The sequence below is a fragment of the Alligator mississippiensis genome, chromosome 2 (assembly GCF_030867095.1).
Source record: "Alligator mississippiensis isolate rAllMis1 chromosome 2, rAllMis1, whole genome shotgun sequence".
NCBI lineage: Eukaryota > Metazoa > Chordata > Crocodylia > Alligatoridae > Alligator > Alligator mississippiensis.
The window spans coordinates 227,318,069-227,342,287 of record NC_081825.1 but is presented as its reverse complement, the minus strand read 5'-3'; the positions used below and the strand labels follow the sequence as shown (position 1 = coordinate 227,342,287).

The 24,219-nt window shown below is 43.6% G+C and overlaps 1 protein-coding gene across 7 annotated transcripts in view; it reads left to right on the top strand.

Moving 5' to 3' along the window:
* AMBRA1 (autophagy and beclin 1 regulator 1) overlaps positions 1–24,219 on the top strand; it is a 176,443-nt gene that overhangs the window by 4,905 nt on the left and 147,319 nt on the right. For 3 of the 7 annotated variants that reach the window (XM_059722817.1, XM_019476985.2, XM_014602382.3), the window contains exons 2-7: positions 11,123–11,373; positions 11,690–11,748; positions 12,592–12,775; positions 13,446–13,618; positions 14,467–14,533; positions 15,217–16,661. In XM_059722817.1, coding sequence (XP_059578800.1) covers positions 11,239–11,373; positions 11,690–11,748; positions 12,592–12,775; positions 13,446–13,618; positions 14,467–14,533; positions 15,217–16,661 — 2,063 coding nt within the window. In that variant the 5' untranslated portion in view covers positions 11,123–11,238. Of the gene's footprint in view, positions 1–7,057; positions 7,189–11,122; positions 11,374–11,689; positions 11,749–12,591; positions 12,776–13,445; positions 13,619–14,466; positions 14,534–15,216; positions 16,662–24,219 lie in introns of all 7 variants that reach the window. The other 4 variants (XM_014602385.3, XM_014602387.3, XM_014602384.3 and 1 more) reach the window with 3 other exon arrangements.

Genomic DNA, 24,219 nt, shown 5'->3' with positions numbered 1-24,219 from the left:
TCTCCTAGAGCAAGCTCTTCTAGGATCCGTTTACATTTATTTCCCCCTTCTTCCTTGCTTTTTTGAGGGAGCATGAGCTGTAGTGTTTGATCTCAGTGCAGCAGTGACTTGCTTTATGGCTTTGGGACTGTTCCTTTGTCCCTGTCCATTACCCCACTGGTCAGTTGAGGCTGTCAAGGGGCTGTGACGTTTGTTTCGAGATGGAAATTGCTATGCAAATGCTTAGTGTTGTTAATGGTAGATAGAGTTGGAAAAGACCATTTGGTCAGCTGATCTGATCAGGTATATTTTGAAGGATTTCTCCATTTCATTTTCCCTACAAGTGTTTCTAATCTGTTCTTCAGCCCTTCAGTTGGTACCCTCCAACTTTCCTTGGTATTTTTTTTTCTTCTATTTACTCATAATCTTTCTGCTGGTATCTAACTCTTGCTCCTTTCCTGGAAAATATTTATAGTCTTCTGTCTTAAGATAACATGTATTCAGTATTTAATACTTCTTTCAATCCTTGTATTGGTCACTAATTTTTTGTATATCAAGCAAAAGGCCACTATATTCTTCTGACGGGATATAAACTCAAGTGAAGAAGCAAGAGAGAAAATTATTTTGGAGACTAACCTCTTGTTGAGCTCTCAGAGTATTTTGTATTGATGAATGGGCTGTTAATCTCTGTGCAGCATGGTGGTTAATGCTGGCTGAAGCCAACACTAACTTGTGAATGTACTGACTGGTGTGTTTATGTTCCCAGTCCTATTTAAATTCAAGCATGTTTTGGCTGTGAATCTGCCTTTTGTAAAAATGAAGCAATAGTCATTTTCCATGGAACAAGCTTTCAGAGAATGAAGTATGCAGGGTTGAGGGTACATATTCCTTTGGAGCAGTGCACTCGATATATTAAAAACTTGCAGCATGCAGGTCTTATAACTTCTTTGACTAAATCAGCTATCTTCAGAAAGGCCAAAGGCTTTGTATTTTACTGAGAACTTGCTCTTTGGCAAGTTTCCAGATCTTTTAAACCTAACCTTTAAAGAAGCAAAAATGAATCCTTTTTTGTTTTTTTGGATAACTTAATACTGGCAGAATTAAAATTACCCAACATGCCAAATCTCTCTGGGCTGAATCTGGTAAAACTTCAGCCAACAGGATAATACTTCATGAATATTTTAAATGTCTAAAAGTATAAAAGCAGGGCCTTCGGATGAAAACGCCTTCTCAATCATAACTTTGGACACAGTTATTTTGTTCCACACAAGCTGACCTTTCAATGGTTTCAGTGAGAGTAAGTCCTTTTTCTGCCCTATGGAAGCTTGGTCTCATAATTGTTGGTTTTTCGTTTTGTTTTTTAAATCCCTTTTACTCTGTGGCAATTATGCATCCTTCACCCTCTTTCCCAACTCCTTCATCTTGGTGATGCTGCATTGTAATATTGTGTGACAGCTGACATATTCTCAGAGCCCTGAGTCAGTGGCCAAAATTGGTCCAAATTATTGCTTCTTCCAGTGAAATCCATAATACAAATGTTGCATGAGCTAGACAATGAAGGTTAGACAGTAGGATTTGTTGACACATCCTGTACTACAAGATGTAGGTCAACAAGGGGACATTGCAGGAATGTTTAAAATGACAAATAGGCAAAAATTTAAGTGTGGCTCTCAATGCACTATAGTGGAAACTTACATGTGTTCAGTGCTTAAAGTTTCTTATGTTATTGTTCATCTCAAATGGTTTAATTAAGTACCTAGAAGCTGTGTAGGCTGGGCTATAGAGGAGTGAAATTCTGATAATCTAGTCCTGGCTCTGCTGCTCTGCTGATGCATAATGCGTAGCAGGCCATTACATCTCTTTATGAGTTATATCCATTTGTGGGAGATGTTGGGCTTAGCTCCTTAGCACACTGAGATCCCTGCTTAAGATATACTGTAGTGAATTTGTAATGGAAACAGAGGTCTCTAAAGTAATGTCTAAGTGTCACATTAGAGCCCTTGAAGAGCTCTCCTCAGTGAAAGCAAGGAGAACAGACTGCAAGAGCATCATGACATGGTTATAGGGGACATGCAGCAGAGAAAGTAGAAAGACAGAGGGTTAGAGTTATTAAGCTGAATGCAAATTACACAGCTGATCAGCCTCAAGAGTTTGTGTGATCTTTGCACAATAGTGAAAGATGTTGAGAGGCCCTTTACTTCTTCCATGACAGCAGCAAAGTTTAGATCAGTGGAATTGTTCTGGTTAAAGGGCTGCATTATCATTCTGGACTGACTTTGCATAGTTTTGACTAGAGATTTCATTCTGCAAGCAGTTGTCACATTACTTTAATATAAACAGTCTTTTTGATTTGCTTGGACTCTTCAGCACTATGCGTGCAGGAAGGGGAAATATTCTCTTCCTGTCTGGCATGTTGGGGTGTGGAAAAGACCAGAAGGTTTGCCACTTTGTGAACTGAATTAATACCCTATTTAATTAATGAAAGGTTGTGGGAAAATTGTTTCCCTTCTGATCAAGATAGTAATGTCTAGCTCTTACGGAGTGTGCTTAAATGTATTTTTTTTTCTTTTTAGCTCTCTGGTGACTTTACAAAGGAGGCTAGTATCGTCCTTCCCATGATGAGGACACAGGCACAGAAAGGGAAGTGAGTAGCTTCAGGGAACCCAGGAGTTTAGTGCAGTTCAACATGGGGTCTAACCCAGGTTCCATGAGGTTCAGTGCTCTATACACTAAGTTACGCTGCGTTCCTACTCAACACATTCCTCAAGACAGCAGTTTCCCAGCATTACTGAACTACATGTTGATTTAGTATCTGAAGTAAATGATTGGCCAACAGCTGCCTCACTTCTTCCTTAGATAAGGTCAGGTAAGGTTGTGGAGGCCCTTCAAACAGCACCTCTTGTATGTGACATTCCTGATCCTTTCAGTTGGGCTTCAGTTTGGGAAAGATGCTGCTGATAATTGGAGATCTCTTCAGAGCCATGGATCCTAGGCTCTTGCCTACTGGACCTAGTAGGAATGGACAGAGTTGTGTTACACTATTTTTGCTCCCCACTACCACCACTTTGCATAGGTTTATGAATGTTGTGAAGGGCACCTGCTGTTCCTTTTGTACCTTTATCTGTGGTTGTAAGAGCTTGCCAATGTTTTATCACAATCTCCAATTTTTTAAATGTTATGCAAGGCTTCTCAGTCCATAGATAACTGAGGAGGCTGATTCAAGATCTGCATGTTCAACTGCAGACATGGAAATAATACAGGAGGAAGGAGCAGATCCTGATTGTTGGGTCATAGCTTTTTTTCCTCAGTCTCTCATCTATCTACCTCCGTAATGAGATGAGTTTGCTTGAAATGATTGGTACCTTGTGGTACCTCATGACATGATTGGGAATGATTCATACTTGAATCTCCCAGGTATTGATGTTAATATTGCATTTCTTCAGGTTAGCCTTCAGAGTGTCTTTGAATCTCTTCTTCTGCCCACTTCTGGATTGGTGACCATCAGTGAGCTGAGAACATAGGACCTGTTTTATCAGGCTTTCTTTTGACATGTTCTGTCCAGCAGAGGTGGTACTTTATAAAAATGGCTTTAGTGTCAATGGTGTTTGCTGAAGCCAGAATGTTGGCGTTCGTTCTTCTGTCATTTGATATTGAAGATTTCTTGAAGACATCCCTGGTAGTACCAAGCTCTCTCTCGACTGTGTATGGTTGTCTTTTGTTGTCCTTTTGAAATAAGGCCTTGATGAAAGAGGTCAGACTCGTGTTCAGTTCTAAGCAAAACGGAGTGGATATTTGGTGGCTGGGGGAAGCACTTTGAAGAGCTAGCAGCATCTGTTGCTACATCCTCAGTAGAAGTAACCGGTCCTTCTGGTATCAAGGTGGCATCTGATTGTGGAGATTAAATACTTTTTTCTAGCCCTACATGACGCTGCTCTCCTTGTAACCTGTTGTTCTTAGAGAATTACCTTCTGGGATGGAGTGTTGTGCTTTGAGCCTGGAACCAAGTTTTGAACAAAGTCTTGTTCTAGTCTTTTCTTGGTGCCTGTTACCTTGTAGGAGGTCAGCAGCATGGCACTTAACTTGAGAACAGTGCAGAAAAAGTTTCATCATTTTGTGTGGTGCATGCTCTCTGCCTATGTTGAAGAAGGACCATTGGAAGCATACTGACCTGATAGAACAAATAACATCCTAAAATTGTGAACTTCGTGGAGATAATTTTGTAGGTCAGGAGCCAGTAATGGCAAACAGTTCGGTCCTACATAGTCAGTGATGCTTTCCTGGGCAGGTTTGTGCAAAACCTCTCTCTGTGGCTTCCAGTTGACATCCAGGATTCAGGGGTAGCTTTTGATGTTGTCTCTTCCCTCCACGGTGGGACCTCTTTGAACATGCTGACTGCAGTCTTTTTATAGGTGGAGATGATCCCGCCCTTTCCACTTGATTTCATTCAGGAAGGCTTTTGGTGGCTGATGAGGCATATGATCAGTAAGCCCTTGGGAGTGGTAGAAAGTGGAGATTTTTATTTTAAAAGCTTAAGGCCAGAAGAGATGACTTTCCTTCTTAGGGTGCCTAGTACAGCATTCAATAGTGTGAAGTCATACTTGGCTGATGTATAGGGCTAAAATCTTTCCTCTGCTCAAATGCAGCTCTGTTCCCTGAAGGCAGTGTTACAGGGACTTGAGAAGAACCAACAGCAGTCAGGGTAATGGAAGTGGAAAGATCAAGACCCATAATCTGTATAACAGGCCGAAGTTCTCCAGTTACTATAAACCACCTGCTTCTATTCCACAATGATGTATTCTTGACTCTTCTTTCTATGATTGCCTATGGTGCATGCACTTGTTAAGTTAGCCTAGTGCTTGGTTAATTCCCACTGGTCTTCTGCAACAAAGTTCTTCTTCACTGTATGTTCTCCTGGGGTGTAACAGTCCTTTAGCTATCTTCTGTTCTGCATTCTCTCTGACACTAATAGAGGTTTAGACTCTATAAAGGAGGCAATTACTGTTGGGTTGGCTGTGCTCTCAGAGGCTTGGGATTCTTAAGACTTTTTTGAGGACAGCTGGCATGGAGACTTGGGTCTGGGCTGTGTAATACTCTTTTTATACTCATAAACACATAGACAAAGCAGTTTGAAGAGGTCTGAAAATAAGCTGAAGGGAAAAAGTGTTAAAGACACCAAAAGTTAAAGGGCAGATTTTCTACTGCTAGTTTCTCTGGTATGCTGGGACCTAGCCAGGATTTATCTTCTAGTTCAGAGGTAAGAAGCGTTTTTGGCCAGAGTACCAAAAAACCCGCAATGGCTACCTTGTAAGGTGCCGGAGTGCTGGCATGCCAGAAAAACAAAACCCGGGGGGGGGGGGGGGGTGTACATGGCAGGGTCACTGCATATTAATATAGTTAATAATCATAAAAGTTGCTTTTTATTTATTTTTGTTTTACAGTAAATACCAGGTGGCAGCTGGAAGAGAGTAGGGGCTGCCCTTGTGCTCTGCAGACTTGGGCCATGGCTGGGGGGTGGCGGTGCCCAGCGGCACTTGAGGTGGGGCTGGGCCTGGCTTGTGCAGCTCTGGGGATGGGCTGTAGCCATCCAGCCTCCAGGGGATGCCATCTGGTTGGGGCAGGGCATGGGGCTCAGGGGTCTCCCAGCTCTGGGCTCTGCCTCCCTGCACTTCTAGTTTCCCACAACATTCTCCCAAGCAGCTTAGGAAGCAACATGTTGGATGGATAGATGGTAAGGTGGTTTGAAAACTGGCTGGATCATTGGGCTCAGAGGGTAGTAATCAATGGCTTGATGTCTAGTTGGCACCAGTATCAAATGGAGTGCTCCAGGGGTTGGTCCTGGGGCTAGTTTTGTTCAATATCTGCATCAGCCACCTGGAAGATGGGATGGAGTGCATCCTTAGCAAGTTTGCAGATGACACCTGTGGGGAGTAGTAGATATGCTGGAGAGTAGGCCTAGGTTTCAGAGAAACCTAGACAAATTGGAGGGTTGGACCAAAAGAAATCTCATGAGGTTCAATAAGAATAAGTGCAAAATACTGCACTTAGGACAGAACAATCCTATGCCTGGTATAGGCTAGGGACTGACAGGCTGAGCAGCAGCTCTGCAGAAAAGGACCTGCAGGTTACAGTGGACAATAAGCTGAATATGAGCCAACAGTGTGCCTTTGTTGTGAAGAAGGCTAACAGTATACTGGGCTGCATTAGTAGGAGTGTTGCCAGCAGATTGAGGGAAGTGATTTTTCCCCTCTGTTCAGCTCTGGTATGGTCACATCTGGAATAGTGTGTCCAATTTGGGCCCCCCAGTACAGAAATGATGTGTACAAATTAGATAGAGTCCAGTGGAGGGCAACTAAATGGTTGGAGGGTTGGCATACATGACTTATGAGCTAAGGTTTTGGAAATGACTTATTTAGTCTGGAGAAGAGAAGACTGAGGAGGGATTTAATAGCAGCCATGAACTACCTGAAGGGTGGTTTCAAACAGGATGGAGCTAGACTTTTCTCAGTGGTGGCAGATGACCACCACTGGAGCAATGGTCTGAAGTTACAGCAAGGGAAGTTGAGGTTAGATACAAGGAAAAGCTTCCTGTGAGGAGGGCAGTGAAGCACTGGAACAGGTTACCTAGAGAGGTTGTAGAATCTCCATCCCTGGAGGTTTTTAAGACTCACCTAGACAAAGCCTTGGGTGGGATGATATAGTTGGGGGATGGTCCTTCTTTCCTTCCTCAGTTAAAAAGCCATCTGAGTGTTGTGGGAATGTTGATGAAGGACAAGATTTGGCTTAGTTTAGAAAATCATGAACAGTGAATTCAGTATTGAGAGGGAGAAGGGTCTCCTCCTTTTTTGTAAATAAAGCCAGTGAATGTAGCTAGTGACCACCCCTATACTAGATATGAGAAAAACAGAACCTAGAAACTTATCTGGAGCATCTCCTCAAAAACGACTCCCCCACCACCATATTTTGGCAGTCACCAAATCAGGAAAGTGTTGCACTTCTTCTTTGGGGTAGCCCACGGGGGATATTCGGGAGTTCATAGAATCATATCTGCACTCAATACTTGTTTGTTTGCTTTTTGAAGGATTTCCAGCTCTGCTGAAATGTGTACGTTGGGTCACTACAGAATGTGTGGAGCCTACCAGTTTGCCAAGACCTACTGCATTCTTTCGGACAATGGGAAGCAAAAGGTCCTGTACAAGGGGTATTAAAGAGGTAAAAGACCCCGAAATATGGCAACACCAAGCTTCACAGAAGTTGTTGCAGTGTAAAATATGCATTCTTAAGATAGTACCTCAGTCCAGTAATCTGTAAATTTAGAACTGGCACATGAGATGTTGACTGCTTGAAGTTGAGAGGCATCTTCCATGGAGGGAAGAATTAGGATATTGTACAGGAAGTTTTGGGTGCCCACGAGTAGTAATAGAATGAAATTCAACAGCACTGAGTGCTAATTGTGCATGTAGCGACCAGTAACAAGAATTTATTGTCAACAATGATAATAGTTCATCTGTTGGAAACACCTGAAGAGGAGAAAGACTTGGATATAGCAGCTGACCATAAAATGGCTGAGCCACCAATGCACCGTGGCTATGAAAGACCAAATGAGATTGTAGGATAGCATCAGGAGGCGTATTTTCATTTTAGATAAGGAAGTATTTGATTCCATTGTAAACGGCGCTGGGGAGACATAGTTCTGAATCTGGTATGCAATCTGTGTTCAAGGAAGTGGAACTTGAACACAACAGGACAACTACAGCGCTCAGGAGAATGAAGGGCCTGTCCTATAGGTGGAGAGTAAATGCTTGGTTTGTTTTGCCTAGAAAAGTGAGGGAATATGATTACTCTTCATAAATAAACACCGTCGAATAAAATCACAGTGGAGGAGAAGAGCTCTTTAAGTTCAATGATGATATTAACCAGGGGTGGGCAAAATGCAGCCCAGGGGCCGGATGCGGCCCACCAGGCCATTCTATCTGGCCTGCGGGGCCCCTAAAAATTTAGAGAATTAATATTTATCTGCCCTGGGCTGCCTGTCATGCGGCCCTCAATGGCTTGCCAAAACTCAGTAAGCAGCCCTCTGCCCAAAATGATTGCCCGCCCCTTGGTATTAATACAGAGCAAACAGGTAAAAGCTGGCTACATATACATTAAACCAAAAATACAAAAAAGGTTTTTAATTCTCCAAGGCTTCTGGAACACTTCAGTAAAGGGTTGTGCATGTTTTTCCCATTACTAGTTTTAAGATGGAGCTTGATGAGTTTATGAAAGGGATTATATGATGTGGTTGCCTCCCATTTCAGGAGGCAGTCTTTATAACCAGGAGATTCCCAAGAACGTCCTAAGTATAATACCTCCTTGAAGTACCTCCTTCAACACAGTGGTTTTTTGCAAACCAAGGAGTGTAGTATGTTCCAGATAGCAGGTCATGCAGAGTTGAGAGTGGGTTCAGGGAAAGCCTGTTTCTCATCAAGCATAATCCTTTCCATGCAGTCAGCCTTCAAGCTTAGATTTAAGTCTTTTTTTCATGTTGAAGTATGAAGTGAGACCATATAATTATTGTAGATTAAATGACATTTGTTCACCTCCCCCTGAGCAGTTGGCATAAGCTGTTTAATAATGACTTTGTTTCATGCATACATACTGTAAAGATTTAGGCAGGATGACTTAAGATAGCAACATGAAAATGATTATGCACCTAAAGGCTTGGCATTTCCACACAGTGAATACCCATGATTCAATAAGCATAATTGTAACTGCTAATATACAGAGCAAGTTTTGATAGTTACTGGAAAGTAGCAAGCAACTCTTGTTTTTTTGTTTTTGTTCTTGAGAGCAAGAGCACCTTAAAGAAGTTCTTTAACCACTTGACTTGATTATTATTAGAAGAGACTGCCTGGTCCATCACGACCAGTCTCCTGCCTCTCACAGGCAACACTCCTTTAGCCAGCTCTGTTATGCCAGCAAAACTCTGGAGTGTAGAACAAGCTACGTTCTCCATTCATGAGGTAGGGTCTCTGATTCCCTCCATCCCAGGAGGCCTTCTCTGTCTCTGTTCCAGTTTGAATAATTTTTCTTGAATATGGGTGACAAAAATTATATAGAACATTCTAGGGAAGGTTTTACTAGGGTTTTGGCTAAAGTTTGGAAAACAGGGCCTGGTGTTTAGGAGGTCTCAAAGCTCTGCATTGAACATCTTTGGCAGTATCTTCCTCCACAGTTTTCTTCACTCAAGCAATTTGTGGCTTCTTTACTTGTGACAACACTCTTTCTATTTTTGCTTTACTTTCTTTAGGGCTTTAATTTGCTAGAGGGTAGTCATCTACTCTTCATGTGATTTAAGAATAGATTTTTGAGTGAGGTCTTGTCCTGATCTAAGGATTTTTTTGTGTACTGGGTTTTAGCTACCCTCATATAGACAAGCCAGCAGTTGTGATTTTTTTTTTCTTTTTTGCTGCTGTGATAGCTGAAGAATCACTAAAAGTTCCTAGTGAATAACAGGGGTTTTTAGTGCCAAAACAGGACAATCAGAGATGCGTCCTAAAACATCTCTAAACCAATGATGGGGGGATGCCTGGGAGGGTAACGGACAGGAGATAATCGCTAGATATACTCAGTTTAGTGCTCACCCTCTAAAGTATCCATTCTTACCACTGTCAGAGACGGAGTTCTGAGTTGAATGGACTGGACCCTTGGTTTGACCCAATATGGCACTACTTCTGTTCTTATAACAGCTTACCTTAACTTTAGTTTCTCCTTTCTCTTAGGAAAAATGCTTCCATCTTCTAGCTAGGTTGAAGCTTTAATAATTCAACATTTAGGCTTCCCTTTCCCTAACAAAGGAGAACTGTTCTACCTCATTAGATTTAAATTTCTTGCTTGAAGTCTTCAGACAACTCTTCCGTGTAAGCAGCTACAGTCTTGCATCAGCAGATTAGAAGCATTTTTTGTTTCTCTATCTAGTGGGGTTTCTAATAAGAATTCTTGGATTCATCTTTTGGTCACGCATGTAGTGTTTAGTACAGTTAGGGGTGGCAGGGCACAGCCAGGTAAAATGAGTTCTCTGGTGTTGCAGACAGTGGTTTTTGGCAAGGATGCAATGAGAACTTTCAATGAAAAGACCTGGGATAAGGCAGTCTGCATTTAACCTAACCACAAAGGCTTTTGGCATGTGAAAGTGTGGGAGTCAGTTCCAGTTTATTAAGTGTGTGCGCTAAACAGGGAGCAGTGGAAATAGTTAAGTAGCTAACCCTTGCTGGGTTTTTGGTTGTAGCTGCCTTGTGTAGCTAACCCTTGACTTTTGAATTATTAACTGAATCTAACCATTGTGACTATTGGGGCCGTTCTCTCTGTCTGGAGTTGGAAGAGAATACTTTGCCAGTTTATACTTGCATAACATTTAGATTGTTTGTTTGTTTTCACAAGCAGAAGTGACTTGCCAGCATTTGATAAAGGTTTGTCTTTTACTTTTTTTTACAATGAATAAAGGAGGCCTGAAAGATTTCATGTTCTTCCTTTTTAAAAGTATCAGGAATTCAAGTTTGCCCTTTCTGTTTTGCTAGAGGAACTGTGGGAAGGCAGAAAGAATGTGAACTCCAATATGTATTGAAAGTATTGAATTGAGGAAGCCTTTGATAAATGCTCAAAATATTAATTTGCCATTGAAGTTGAACAGATATCTCTAGAAACAAAAACACTGAAGATTTAAATAGGTTGACTAAAAAATCTTTTCCCTTAACAACTAAATCTTTGTTCTCTTGAGATATGGGCATTTTTTCTAGCTGCTGTAGTCAGCAAGATAAGACCTATACCTTTATCATGTAAAAACAAATGTAAAAAACTATCTTCCTTTCATTAACTTCCTATCATAAAGAAGCAAAAATGGGCGCACGTCCAATTTTTCATCCTTTTAAGGTCGCCTTTTGGAAATTTTAGCTCCTGGGTTGCAAGTCTGCAAAACAAATGAACTCCTAAAAATTCTCGAGCTGTAGACTTGTGGAATATCCAGTGTCTGGTAATTGAAAAAAGGAACCAGAGGTGGTGTGTGTGGAGGGCAGGTCTTCCTTCAAACCTAGTGTGTTGGGACTTGAAGCTTTCTTCCTCCCACCCATACCAACCTGCTTTTGATTCATTCTTTTTCCCTACCTAGATTTCCATGAGGACAACTGAAATGTGGATGGCCTGTCTGTAGGTTCTTGTCTGTTGCGACTTGGAGCTTGAAGTGTCTCATCCCAGTGCCTGGTGTAAACGTGGACCCTGAGAACCATGAAGGTTGTACCAGAAAAGAATGCTGTGCGGATCCTTTGGGGACGAGAACGGGGCACCCAAGCCTTGGGTGCTCAGCGGCTTCTTCAGGAGCTGGTGGAGGATAAAACCCGATGGATGAAATGGGAGGGCAAGGTGAGGTCACAGGCCAGGGGGATTTATTCGTGGATGGGATGCTCACAACATTGTGGCTAAGTTTGAGGGTAGAGATTTAAGATCACTTTTTCAGTATTGTTAATGTTGATCACTTGTTCAATATCAATATTTTTATGCATTGCACTTTGAGTTGGGAGACCCCTGGTTGTGCTCCATCTGGCTCAGCCTGGTTCTTCAGGTACTGTGCTGGAGTCGTATGCTGCTTGGGGACCTCCATGCTGTTTGTGTGTGAATTAGAGTGAAGAAAGTGTGGCCAGACAGTACTCAGCATTTCCCGGTTTGTTCACTTTTCCAGAAAGTTGAGCTACCAGACAGCCCACGGTCCACCTTCCTGCTTGCCTTCAGTCCAGACAGGTAACTGATTTTTCTTGTTTTTAAATGGTCTCCTTATGGTAACAACAGTTACAAAGGCTTGTGCCCTTTGGGAGACCACAAGCTTGCAGCAGATCTGAGATCACAGGATCCTAAGCTGCAGTGCAGCCCACATGACTCTTCAGCTGTGTAACCCCAAATACTTAACACTTGATTTTTTTTTTTTTTTTTATGGTTCTTCAAAGTTTTAGCAGAGCCCTAAGAGGATCTGCCCATCTGTGGTGAAAGTTAAGGGCAGGGACTTAGAAGTGGTTTATGAGAAACTGTTGTGTGGCAGAAGGTGTTAACTCTGCTGTCCCCAGCTTCACTGCATACCCAGAGGGAGTGATGGTCAAAAAACAAGATTGAATGATGCAGGGTTAATGTCTTGGCAGTAGGGAGGACGAGAAAGCCCAGGTTCCTTCCCAGTATTACTTTACCTGGGATGGTTACTCATCTGGTGGAGAGGAGAGTTGAAAGGGCAGATCTCTTTGAATGTACTGGCTGACTCTGAGTTTTAGCCTTAATCCTTTTAGTGAAAAATTTGCTCAGTCGGAAGTAAGGGCTAGACTGCTGAAATAGGAATTTACTCCTCTCAGCATTGTGCTCTCAGATGCTGATACACTCATGTTTTGACCCACCCTCTAAGTCTGGTCCCACAGATTTTCTGTGGCTTGCGTGATGCTGCAATGTCCTTTACCCTTCTTTGTGTGCGAGGGCTGTGAGATTAGATGAAAACTAGCCATACCCTGATGGAGTTGGTCCAGTTGGTTGTTTTATGCTCTTAATTTTTGGTTGTCCTCCTTTGTCTTGGCCAATGTTAATACTGTCCTTCCCCTTCCCCAGGACACTCATGGCTTCCACCCATGTGAACCACAATATCTATATCACAGAGGTGAAAACGGGAAAGTGTGTGCATTCTCTGGTTGGACATCGGCGCACGCCCTGGTGTGTGACCTTTCACCCTACCATCCCTGGACTCATTGCTTCAGGGTGCCTTGATGGGGAGGTTAGGATCTGGGATTTACATGTAAGTCTTTTTCTAAAAAATTCAAACTTTTAGCATTTGGGATGCAGTACTTCTTTCCAAGTATAAGGTACAAACTTTGCCCAGCTGAAAGCTGCTTTGGGAAGCTGCAGATATGCACAGAACAGTTATCACCATTCCTTTCTTTATGGAAATGAAATTCTAAGATCACAAGATTCCAACTTTTTTTTAATTTGCTCTAAACATCCAGGTGTCCTGAGGCCTCCACCTCAGGATTGCCAAGAGTGATGTGTGTCATACTCTAAAGCTCCATGTGGCTCTGATTGTGGCAGCCCTCTCAATTTGTATAAGACTTGTTTTTTTCTTGCTGGTTCCATGGGGGTTAACTTTCACTCTGCCTCAGGAAGCTGCCATGCCATCATTTTTGTTTTTGGATCTATTCTGTCCAAGTGATTGCTCTGGAATGGTGTTTGTATAGGCTGCTTGGGACACACCTATCAGTTGAGACATGTCTGTGGTCATTTGTTGCCGGGAGGGCTGTAAAGCCAGATGATATGATAAAATGAAAGCAGATGTTTCTTGTTGAATGCAGGTATGTGTGATGCTTTGGGACTTTTTTTTGTTGGGGGTGGGGGGATGTTGTGTGTGTACTTGGAATCGTAGTTGCCTAGATTTGTGTGTTAAGCTGTTAATGTAAATTTACCTTTCCCAGGGTGGAAGTGAGAGCTGGTTCACAGATAGCAACAATGCCATTGCATCCCTTGCTTTCCATCCTACGGCTCAGCTTCTGCTGATTGCAACAGCCAATGAAATTCACTTCTGGGATTGGAGTCGTCGAGAGCCTTTTGCAGTTGTGAAGACAGCCAGTGAGATGGAACGGGTCCGGTGAGTACCTGTGAATGCTTGTATCCAAACTTGAGAATGGTGTAGAGTGAGAAACTATGGAGTGCGCTTCTCGGGATCGCAACACACACAAACTATAACCTCTCTCCCTGACCCTGGTTTTTTGCTGCCTGGAGCACTGTCTTGCTTCATTCTTTGCATTTCCCACAAAATTAGAACAGCAGCTGTGGACATAAAAAAGGCAAATTGGATTATTAGTGAATTAACAAGTCAGTCAGCTGTACCCCACAGAGTCCTTCTTAGCTCCCCCACTTGTAAGGCTGACCTGCAGGTAACACCAGTGAAGTAGGGTTCATCCTGATTGTTACTAGGTTGCTAAAGTGCAGATACTGCAGGAAAGGATTTCTTACCATTTAAATCTGTACTGAACCAGTGATTCCAGAATGGTCTTGTTGTGGGGGTGGGGAACTGCCCACCCATTTTTTTTAAATGATGGAAAAACCAAGGCTCTGACAAATCCAGGGACATTAGAGATCCCAAGCCATGTCTGTCAGAGGTGTTAACCTTCTGTCCTTGATAATTTCCCTTAAGTTTCACTAGTAGGTTAAGTTGGATATGGGAAATTTCACTTCCTGTCCGAGTCTGAGTTATAATTTATGCTGTTGCAGCTCCAGTTTTCCCCTAGAGGGGTGGCTACATTTCAGGGATTGGTGGATATTTTCTCTTTTTAAATGCATGAAATTTTGGGGAGCCTTCAGGTGAGGAATTATTATAAGTGCTATATCCTCCATGAATAAACCATGTGTAAGAACTGTTCCGTTCAGGGTCTGGTTTTCTTTCCGTCTGTAATGCCACTGGATAACTGAATTCCCAGTTCTCTTCTTTTTCAGGCTGGTGCGATTTGATCCTTTGGGACACTATTTGCTCACAGCAATTGTTAACCCTTCCAACCAACAGGTGAGAATATTATTAATGTCTGCACTAATTACAAGTTGCTTTAAATACATGCAAACTCTAGTAGTCCCTAGGTGTCCTGATACTTTAATTAACCTTGGAAGCCTGTGTTTTGACTTTTCTCATCTAAATCAGTCACAGGGATACTCTTTGGTTATGCTTGTTTCCTACAGATATATTATGGTAACACCCAGGCCACAGTAACTAGAGGTATAGCCAGTTGCTTTCACAGTGATCCCCACTGCTGGTCGAGGGGTTCTCTACAGCTCCTGCTGTTTGGCTATCACTGCCTCATCAGCTCTGGGGCAAAGGCTTTCATGGCATTGCTCTGTCATTGTGCTGAAGATGTTTGCTGGATTTTTGTAGTCTTTGACAGTGTTATGCAACTACCAGCTGCAGCGCCATAGGCACTTCACCCTGGCAGGTGCTGACTTCCCTGTTCGTTTGGCTGGTGTACTGTGGAACCGTAAGGTTGGCATGGTGTCTGTCTGGATATGTAAAAGATCTTCTGTTGTATTAAGAGCTACAGGGCTTCATGTAACTCAGGGCCAAGGCTTTCCCTTTTTTCTTTGACAAGGTTTATTGTTTCCTTTATCTGTTTTGGGCATTAGCTGAATTCTAAAGGTTTGCTTTAGATATGCAGTTCTGTTGTCAGGTGACCTGAGCTTTGGCGGTTTCTTTTGCAGAGTGATGAGGAAGTGGAGATCCCTGTGGACAGCACAGAAATGCCACATTATCGTCAGCGTTCTATTCTCCAGTCTCAGCCTGTTAGGCGCACCCCCCTTCTCCACAACTTCCTGCATATGCTGTCCTCGCGCTCTTCTGGCATACAGGTTGGTGAGCAAAACACCGTGCAAGATTCTGCTACCCCATCCCCGCCCCCACCGCCACCTCCAGCAAACGAGAACACCAGGGCCTCAGCCTACACCAGGCTCCGTGAGCGTGTCAGTTACCCCACAGCAGAGTGCTGCCAGCATCTGGGAATGTTGTGCCTTTGCAGCCGATGCTCTAGTGCAAGACTTCCTTCTTCTCTCTTCCCACACCAGGAAAACGCACCTTCCACGTCCTCTGGGGTCACTGGCACTTCTTTTTCCTCTGTGCAGACAGAGCCCTATCAACCACCGGAGCAGGCATCTGTGGCACAGGAGGACCAGGGGATACTTAACAGGCCATCTGCTTTCAGCACTGTTCAGAGCAACACTGCTGGGAACACTCTACGCAACCTTAGCCTGGGTCCTACTCGTAGGTCCCTCAGTGGACCCTTGTCAGGGCACCCGTCCAGGTACCAACAGTCTACAAGAGAGATGGCTTCTGGCTTAGGAGGGTCTGATTGGACTAGAACAGTGCTGAACATGAGTTCCCGCTCAGAGTTGGAAGCCATGCCTCCACCTAGAACCAGTGCCTCTTCAGTGAGCTTGCTATCTGTGCTGAGACAGCAGGAGGGAGGTTCTCAGTCATCTGTGTATACATCTGCTACAGAAGGGAGGGGCTTCCTGGCACCAGGAGCTGAAGCAGATGGCAGTGGCAGTGCTAGCCCAAGCAATCCATCCAGCATCCGCAACGAGCTTCAGTGTGACTTGAGACGTTTTTTCTTGGAATATGACCGGCTTCAGGAGCTAGATCAAGGGATTGGTGGGGAGCCCAGCCAGTCACAACAGGCTCAGGAAATGCTGAACAACAACATTGAGCCTGATAGGCCGGGTCCTTCTCACCAGCAGACTCCACATAGCAGTGAAAACAATTCCAATTTGTCACGGGGTCACCTGAACCGCTGTCGCGCCTGTCACAACCTGCTGACCTTTAACAATGACACACTTCGCTGGGAACGAAGCACACCTAGCTACACATCGGGGCAGGTCCAAAGCACATTTGAGGGCGTGCCACCAAGCAGCAGCCAGGTGCAGCCTGCAGAGAGAACCGAGGGCCGAGCTTCTACTTCTAGCAGGTTGCAGCTGGGAAGCTCTTCCAACCCATCAGAGGAAAGGACCGTGGGAGTGGTGTTTAACCAGGAGACAGGGCACTGGGAAAGAGTTTACAGCCAGTCGGCTTCAAGCAGACCCACGAATGTATCACAGGAGGCCTTAAACCAGGAAATGCCTGAGGAAAGTTCGGAGGAGGATTCACTCAGGAGGTAAGATGTACGCTTTGCATTCCTCCTCATTTCTGTTCTTTAACCCTTTCTTTCTAATCTAAATGGTGCCTAGGGCTTTTCTGATGTGCTTGTGTGCTATTTATGCTTGTTAGAACAAATCGGGGAAGTGCACCAGAGGTAGGTTTTAAAGGTGTGCCTTTGGGGTTTGGGAGATGAGACCGTACCTATTAAAAGGGAAAGGTAAATGGTCCAGACGGTAGTGAGGTGATGCTGAATTTTGGTTCTTTGGAGCAAATTGCACCTCTGAGAATTTTTCTGATTGAAGCAGTTTGGAATGACTGGACATGGATTGTGATGCATGGTCCAATGTGCTGCCTGAGCAATATGTCCTGCAGTGACTGCTGCACATGTAGCTCCTACCCTGAGGTCTGTTGCACAGAAATCACGGCTAGTAGTAGGATAGAAACCTTCATTAGAAGTAATGTCTTGTTGAGACTGGATTGGTGCTTCAGCTGCTGGGATGGGAGGCCAAGAGAAACCCATCCTGGAACTATAGCAGGGTTAAGAAGGATGGAGTTCATATTTCATCTTGGAGGGAGGGCCTCTATTTCAGGTTTGGTTTTGAATGCTTTAACTTAGGCAGATGATAGTTTCACCATGAGGGGTATTGAGTAGGCAAGGTCTGAAAGTAGTTTCCAGACATTTGACCCCTTAAACCCTGTTTTGCGGAACCTGGCATTCAGAGTTCAGTGCGAGAACGTATTTGAATGGGAACATATTAATCATTTGAATGGGAACATATTAATCATTCCCAAATTTTGGTATTTAGCACTGAGATTTCTAGAGATGACTCCAGACTTCATGTGGAACAGAGCAGCTGAGCAGTCTGCCATTTTTGAGACTCAGGCTTTACTTCACATTCAGTTAAGCTCATGGTCTATTTTGCCTCCTTCCTCTTTCAGTGTTTGCTACCAGATGTTTCAGAGGAAGTGTCCAGTCCTTTGTTGCCTGGTGTGGGATGCTTGATCTCTTAGAACAGAGGTTCCCAACCACCTGGCTGCAGCAGGTTGGCTGCAGGATCATGGCACAAGCCCTCTGCTCAGAGCCCCATCTGTCTGCCTGGCTGAGCAGCTTCCGGGGTTAAAGCTGGGTGGTGGGGGAGCCCCAGGAGGGGGAGGCAGCTGGCTTTGCATGCCCTGTCTCATTCCTGCCAGGCCATGGTAAAAAAAAAAAAAGGTGGGAACCACTGTCTTAGAAGGTGAAATCTCCTTTTCCAGGACACGTCACCATCTGAACAGTGTTGCTCATGAGGGCATCTGAGGAAAAGTGTCTTTTCTTGTTGTCCTTCTTTGTACTTAATAATCAGCTTACATTCAGAAGCAGGAGCTGCAATTGCCTTGATTGTTATCTTAGCTGCATTGCAAATAGGTGGTGCTGGTGGTCATGCAGTTTTTTCAGCTACCTCTAAATCCCTGCCCCAGTTCTTTACAGTCTCTATTTAGTGAATCGTGCAAGCTAATTTACATGATAACTGCTACTTTCTTGTACTTAAATGAACCTAGCATTGATTTTAATCAAATATCATCTCAATTATTACAGGAGAAAGAAAAAGGGAGGGGAAAGATTGACAAGTTTTCTTTATAACTTTAAATTCTTTGCTTGTGTTTTGCTCATCTCCTTTCTTAGCTAAGTAATTGCACATGCTTAGGTAATGGCTGAAATAAAAAAGCAAACAAACAGATTTTTAGAACACTGACAGTCAGATGCTAATGGGTTCCACGGTGTAATCTTCAGGGGGTGGGGGCACAGAGCCTCATGTGCATCTTAACAGTGGACTAGAGTATTTATTGGTAGACTAGAGTATTTATTGTCGGAAGCAGTTCTGTTCTGGCTCCCAGGGGAATAGTTAGTCATTACCTAATAAGACTTTTTTATCTCCGATTTCTTATGATTCATTCTCTGGGCTGTTATAGCTGTCACAGGTGGTTATGTTACTGCTGTCTGTTCTGAAGCTACAGCACCTGTGCACAGACAGCCATCCAGTCAGTCATTCATTCACCTGTGCAAACAGATGCTTCTTGCCAAGGTTAAATGAATTTGGAACAAGTGGTCTAATGCCTTGGGCTCACTTTGGAATTAATTCCATGGGGATTTCCATGGCGAAAAGCCCTGGCAGAGCTTCTTTTGGAAAGCAGTGCTAAGAAGCCATGCCAGGTACCCTGCTCTCTTGGACACCCTGTCTCCTACTTCTGTGATGAGGCTTTTTTGCCTTCACGGCCATTCTTGGATTCATTCACATCCCTTCCAATGGGAAAAAGGCAGTGTAGCAGGGTGAGAATGTTAGGTATGCTGAGCAGCCTGTAAAAATTGGCATTAAATCTTTATGTATTTAGGTTGGAACAAACCCATTTGGCTGTTCCTGGTTACATGTCTGGATCTGGGAAACTCTATAACATCTCTTTGCTAAGAACATGGAACCCCACTGCCCTCTACCCATTCACCTCCCCCAGACACTCCTTTTCAGAGCAGTAAGAAACCATTAATTAATTAGCTTTTTGGTAGGATGAACATTGTGCATGCCTGATCTCAGCTACCAAAACTGGGCAATCTAAGAATGCAAGCCCTGGGGTCAGAATCCTAGTCACTGGCTCATTAGTTTACACAACTTTGTGAGTGTGCCAGGCATGCCAGAGATGGCAACTGGTTTCTATGCTAAAGCTCTTATGATATAAGCTACATGGTACAGTTAACAATGGGGACAAACCCAAGAAAAGGGACATGGAAATGACAGGATGAGGACTGCAACCGTGAGAGAACGTGTTGTTTGCTATGCACACATTTGTATTCTTAAGTGAGCATAACTTGTTTTACAGCTAGGGACCATTGTGCATCATGGCTCAGATAGGGATGAATGCCCTTCTACCCTATGTTAATCGCTAGCTCTTCAGCCTTGTTAGCTGCCCTGTTTCTCCAGCAGGTGTCAGCATTGGGCAGTAGTGTTCCATATTGAGCATCTGTCTGGAAACTCAGGACAAAACTAGCATTTGAAGGCAGCATGTTTCATTCACCATCTGTGGGTGGAATTTGTTCCTTGACCTGGCTTGTCTGCTTGAGAAGCAGCTTGCATAGGAAGTCATTGTTGGAGACGGTCAATGAAGCTAATGAATTGCTAATGAAGATTGTTCCTCTCTGGGTTCTTTTACTGCAACTATGACAGGTGGGTAGGGGAAGAATTCTGTTCTTTCTGATGTTGCTGGTATAATTATCCTGGGCTAATAATGAAGGCAGTAATAAGCATGTAATGAAACTTCCTGACTGACAACTCTGGCACTATTTATTAACAGGAACATATTGTAGTATGGCACAGAATATTTCCCTCACCTCAGCTTAGTCTGACAGCAAGGCAGAAGAGGCAAGCATTGGGAACATTCTGCTTTGGACTCAGATTTGCACTCTTGGCAGCTGAATGATGACATCAGTGGCACGAAAAATATTTGAGAAGGGATAGAATTGTGGAGAATGTACAGTTGGCCTTATAAAATAGCAGGCTACTTGTGGCTTTTGTATATGCAGTGTTCTCCAGCTTGGATGTATTTGAAAAATGAGTTCTCTGCCAAACATTTCACCACCTGGTGAAAGAATCCATTTGCCTATCTTGCTTGGCCAGTTGACAGGACTCTTAGAAATCCTTTAAGTGCAATTTATATACATATAAAGAATCAGAGCATTGAGTAATGATGGAAGTTGTAGATAAGATCTACATGATGAGGAAATGATTGAACAGCAGATGACTTCAGGAATATATTCTGCTATAATTTCTGGATAACCTTGAAGATGGGCTAAGATAAGTCTATTATCTCAGTGATGGAAAAGGTCTGTTAAATTCTATTTTAAACCATCCCAACGGTATGACAACAGGATTATAACATAGGAGTTGCAATAGCGAATGAGAAGTTGTCTATCTTCTCCATCAGTCAGTCAAGAATGGGCTTGTTCCAAATGTTTCAAAAGAGGGTCAGTGAAATCATTGTAGTCCACTACAAGGAACATTTTTCTTAAACCTTATCAGTTAATCGTGGTTTTTATGCTTGAAGCAAGAAAGCTTATATCCCTTGTCTAATATAACTGAACTTGAGGCAAATTTCTGAAGTATGTTGGAGATAACTTTGCTACAGATGGTAGAAAGGCCAGCTAGGAAGAAAGCTCTTCTTGACTTGCTGCTCACAAACACAGAGGAATTGGTTGAGAATGTGAAGCTGGAAGGTAACTTGGGTGACAGTGATCCCTGAAATGACATGGACTTCAAAAAAGCAGGCTTTAATAAGCTCAAGGAGCTGGTGGGCAGGATTCCCTGGGAGGTGAGTCTGAAGGGGAAAGGAGTGGAGGAGCTCAGGTTTTACTTTAAGGAGGCCCTTTTTAAGGACACAAGAACAAGTTATCCAAGTGCCATAGAAGAGTGGGAAGTGCAATTCTAGACAACAGTCTCTTTGAGGAGTTGAAACTCAAAAAGGAATCCTATAAAAATGGAAACTTGGTCAAGGTACTAGGGAAGAGTATAAGAGTATCACACAGGCATGCAGGAAGAAAATTAGGAAGGTCAGGTTGCAATTTGAGATAGTTGGCAAGGGACATAAAAGACAGTAAAAAAGGGTTTCTACAAGTATGTCAAAAGTAATAGGAAGACCAAAGAAACCATAAATCCCTTATGGAAAACTGAAGGCAGTCTAGTTATGCAGAGAAGGCTGAAGTATATAATGTCTTTTTTACTTCAGTTTTCACAAATAGGGACAGCTTCTATATGATGAGTGCAGTTGGAAGCAAAGATAGGGAAGGAGGCAAAGAGCACAGAGTAGCAGAGGAACAGATTAAGGATTACTTAGAGAAACTAGGTGCGTTCCAGTCATTGGGGCTGGATGGGATGCACCTTAGAGTACTGAAGGAATTGGCTGAGGTAATTTTAGAGCCATTAAGCTAGCCTTTTTGAGAACTCATGGAGGTCAGGTGAGATCAGGGATGCTTGGAAAAAGGGAAATATAGCATCCATCTATAAGGAAGTAAAGGAGGATCTGGGGGATTACAGATCAGTCAGCCTGACTTTGATACCTAGAAAGATCATGGAGCAGGTCCTCAAGGGCACTTATTATGAAGCTCCTAGATTAGAATTGGGTAATCAGGAAGAGCTTGATTCACCAGGAGCAAGTCATGCCTGACCAACCTGATTTCCTTCTATGGCAAGGAGATGGGCTCTGTGGATGAGAGGAGAGCAGTAGAAGTGATCTACCTTGACTTTAGCATGACTTTTGACAGTTTCCCACAACATTCTCAGTATGTTAAGTAAGGAAATGCAGACTAGGTGAAAGTACTGTAACATGGATATATAACTGGCTGGATCATACTCAATAGGTGGTCTTCAGTGGCTCAATGTAGTTGGGAGGAGCTATCAGGTGGGGTTCCCCAAAGGTCTGTCCTGGGCCCAGCATTGTTCAACATCTTCATCAGTGATTCGGATGATGAGATTGATTACATGCTTAGCAAATTTGCAAATGACACCAAGTTGGATGGAGTTGCAAACACTCTGGTGGGCATGGCTAAGAATGACTTGGATAGACTGGAAAAATGGTGTGCAGTCATAGACTCATAGATGTTAGGGTCGGATGGGACCTCAATAAATCATCGAGCCCAACCCCCTGCATAGGCAGGAAAGTGTGCTGCATTCAGGTGACCCCAGCCAGATGCCTATCCAACCTCCTCTTGAAGGCCCCCTGGGTAGGGGAGAGCACCACCTCCCTTGGGAGTCCATTCCAGATTTTGGCCTAACTGTGAAGAAGTTCTTTCTAATGTCCAGTCTAAATCTGCTCTCTGCTAACTTGTGACCATTATTTCTTGTAACCCCCAGGGGCGCCTTGGTGAGTAGAGCCTCACCAATTCCCTTCTGTGCCCCCATGATGAACTTATAGGCAGCCACAAGGTCGCCTCTCAACCTTCTCTTTTGGAGGCTGAAGAGGTCCAAGTGCCCTAGTCTCTCCTCGTAGGGCTTGGCCTGCAATCCCTTAACCATACGAGTGGCCCTTCTTTGGACCCTCTCCAGGTTCTCCACATTCCTCTTGAAGTGTGGCACCCAAAACTGGACGCAGTATTCCAACTGCGGTCTGACCAGTGTCCGATAGAAGGGAAGTATCACCTCCTTGGTTCTGTTTGTCATGTATATGCTGATGCACGATAAAGTGCAGTTAGCTTTGCTGATGACTTTGTCACACTGATGACTCACGTTCATCTTGGAGTCTACTAGGACTCCCAAGATTCCTATCTGCTTCTGTGCTGCTGAGCAGGTCGCTTCCTAGGCAGTAGGTGTGCTGGACATTTTTCCTCCCTAGGTGCAGCACTTTGCATTTCTCCTTGTCAGTCAGGTGAGATTCAGTAAGGACAAGTACAGAGTCCTGTACTTGGGACAGAATAATTGCATGCAGTGATACAAATTGGGAAATGATTGGTCAGGGTTCAGTACTGTAGAGGAGAACCTAGGGGGCTAGAGTGAGCCATAAGCTGAATATGAAGCAACAGTGTGGTCTTGTGCAAAAAAAAAAAAAGAAAAAAAAGCCAACAGCATACTGGGTTGTATTAATAGGAATGTCATGTACAAATCAAGGGAAGTGATTCTCTTGCTCTATTCATCACTGGTGAGGCCTCACCTGGAGTACTGAATCCAGTTGTGGGCCCTGCACTTCAAGAAGAGTGTGGACAGATTGGAAAGTCCAGCCCAGTGACACAAATTATTAGGAACCTGGGAGATGAGATTTATGAGGAAAGGATGAAAGAACTAGGGTTATTCAGTCAGAAGAATAGAAATCTGAGGAGGGATTTGGTAAGTCTTGAAGTACCTGAGGGTTGATTGTAGAGAGAATGGAGATGGGCTTTTCTCTATGGCTATAGGGCAGGGTTTCTCAATTGGTGGGACCCCACGGTGGGACTTCCGGTTTTGATTTTGCATGCTTCGATCAGCCTCCAGGGGGCTGGACTAGACTCTTCCAGCTCTATTTTCCTTTGATTCTATAATCTTCCTATTTTATAAAATTCTCCTCTGATAAGCCTTTGGCCCCTCTGATATGTCTTCTCTGGTCTCTTCAGAGTTTTGTCCATTCTAGTTTTGTCTTAAAAATTGTATGAGTTCTTCTGTGAGCACAGTCCTGGTTTGATAGCCTCTGACCAAAGCTCTCCTCTAGGACATACAGTAGAGCAAGTTTCTGCCATATGATATCCACTGTCAGCATGCCTCAACCCTGACCTTAGTGAAGTCATTCATAGGAATAAAAAAAAAATGCCCCTTAGTCTCCATAGCTCATGCAGGCCTTGGTCATTCCCAATTCTACCAGCAGAAGTGGCTAACAGGATAGTGTTTTACTGGTTTGGCTAGTGACGTTGGACTAGCAACCTATCACTGAAAGTTGTGCTCACTCCTGTTGTACAGCTGTCCCTTGAGGCATCCAGTCCTCTTTAAAATATCTTGTATGTCTACCAGGAACTGTTAAGGTCCTACCATTAAGAAACTCTTGTCTGTCATTCAACCCAAGCTACTTTGATCCCTTTCTTTCCTTCTGGA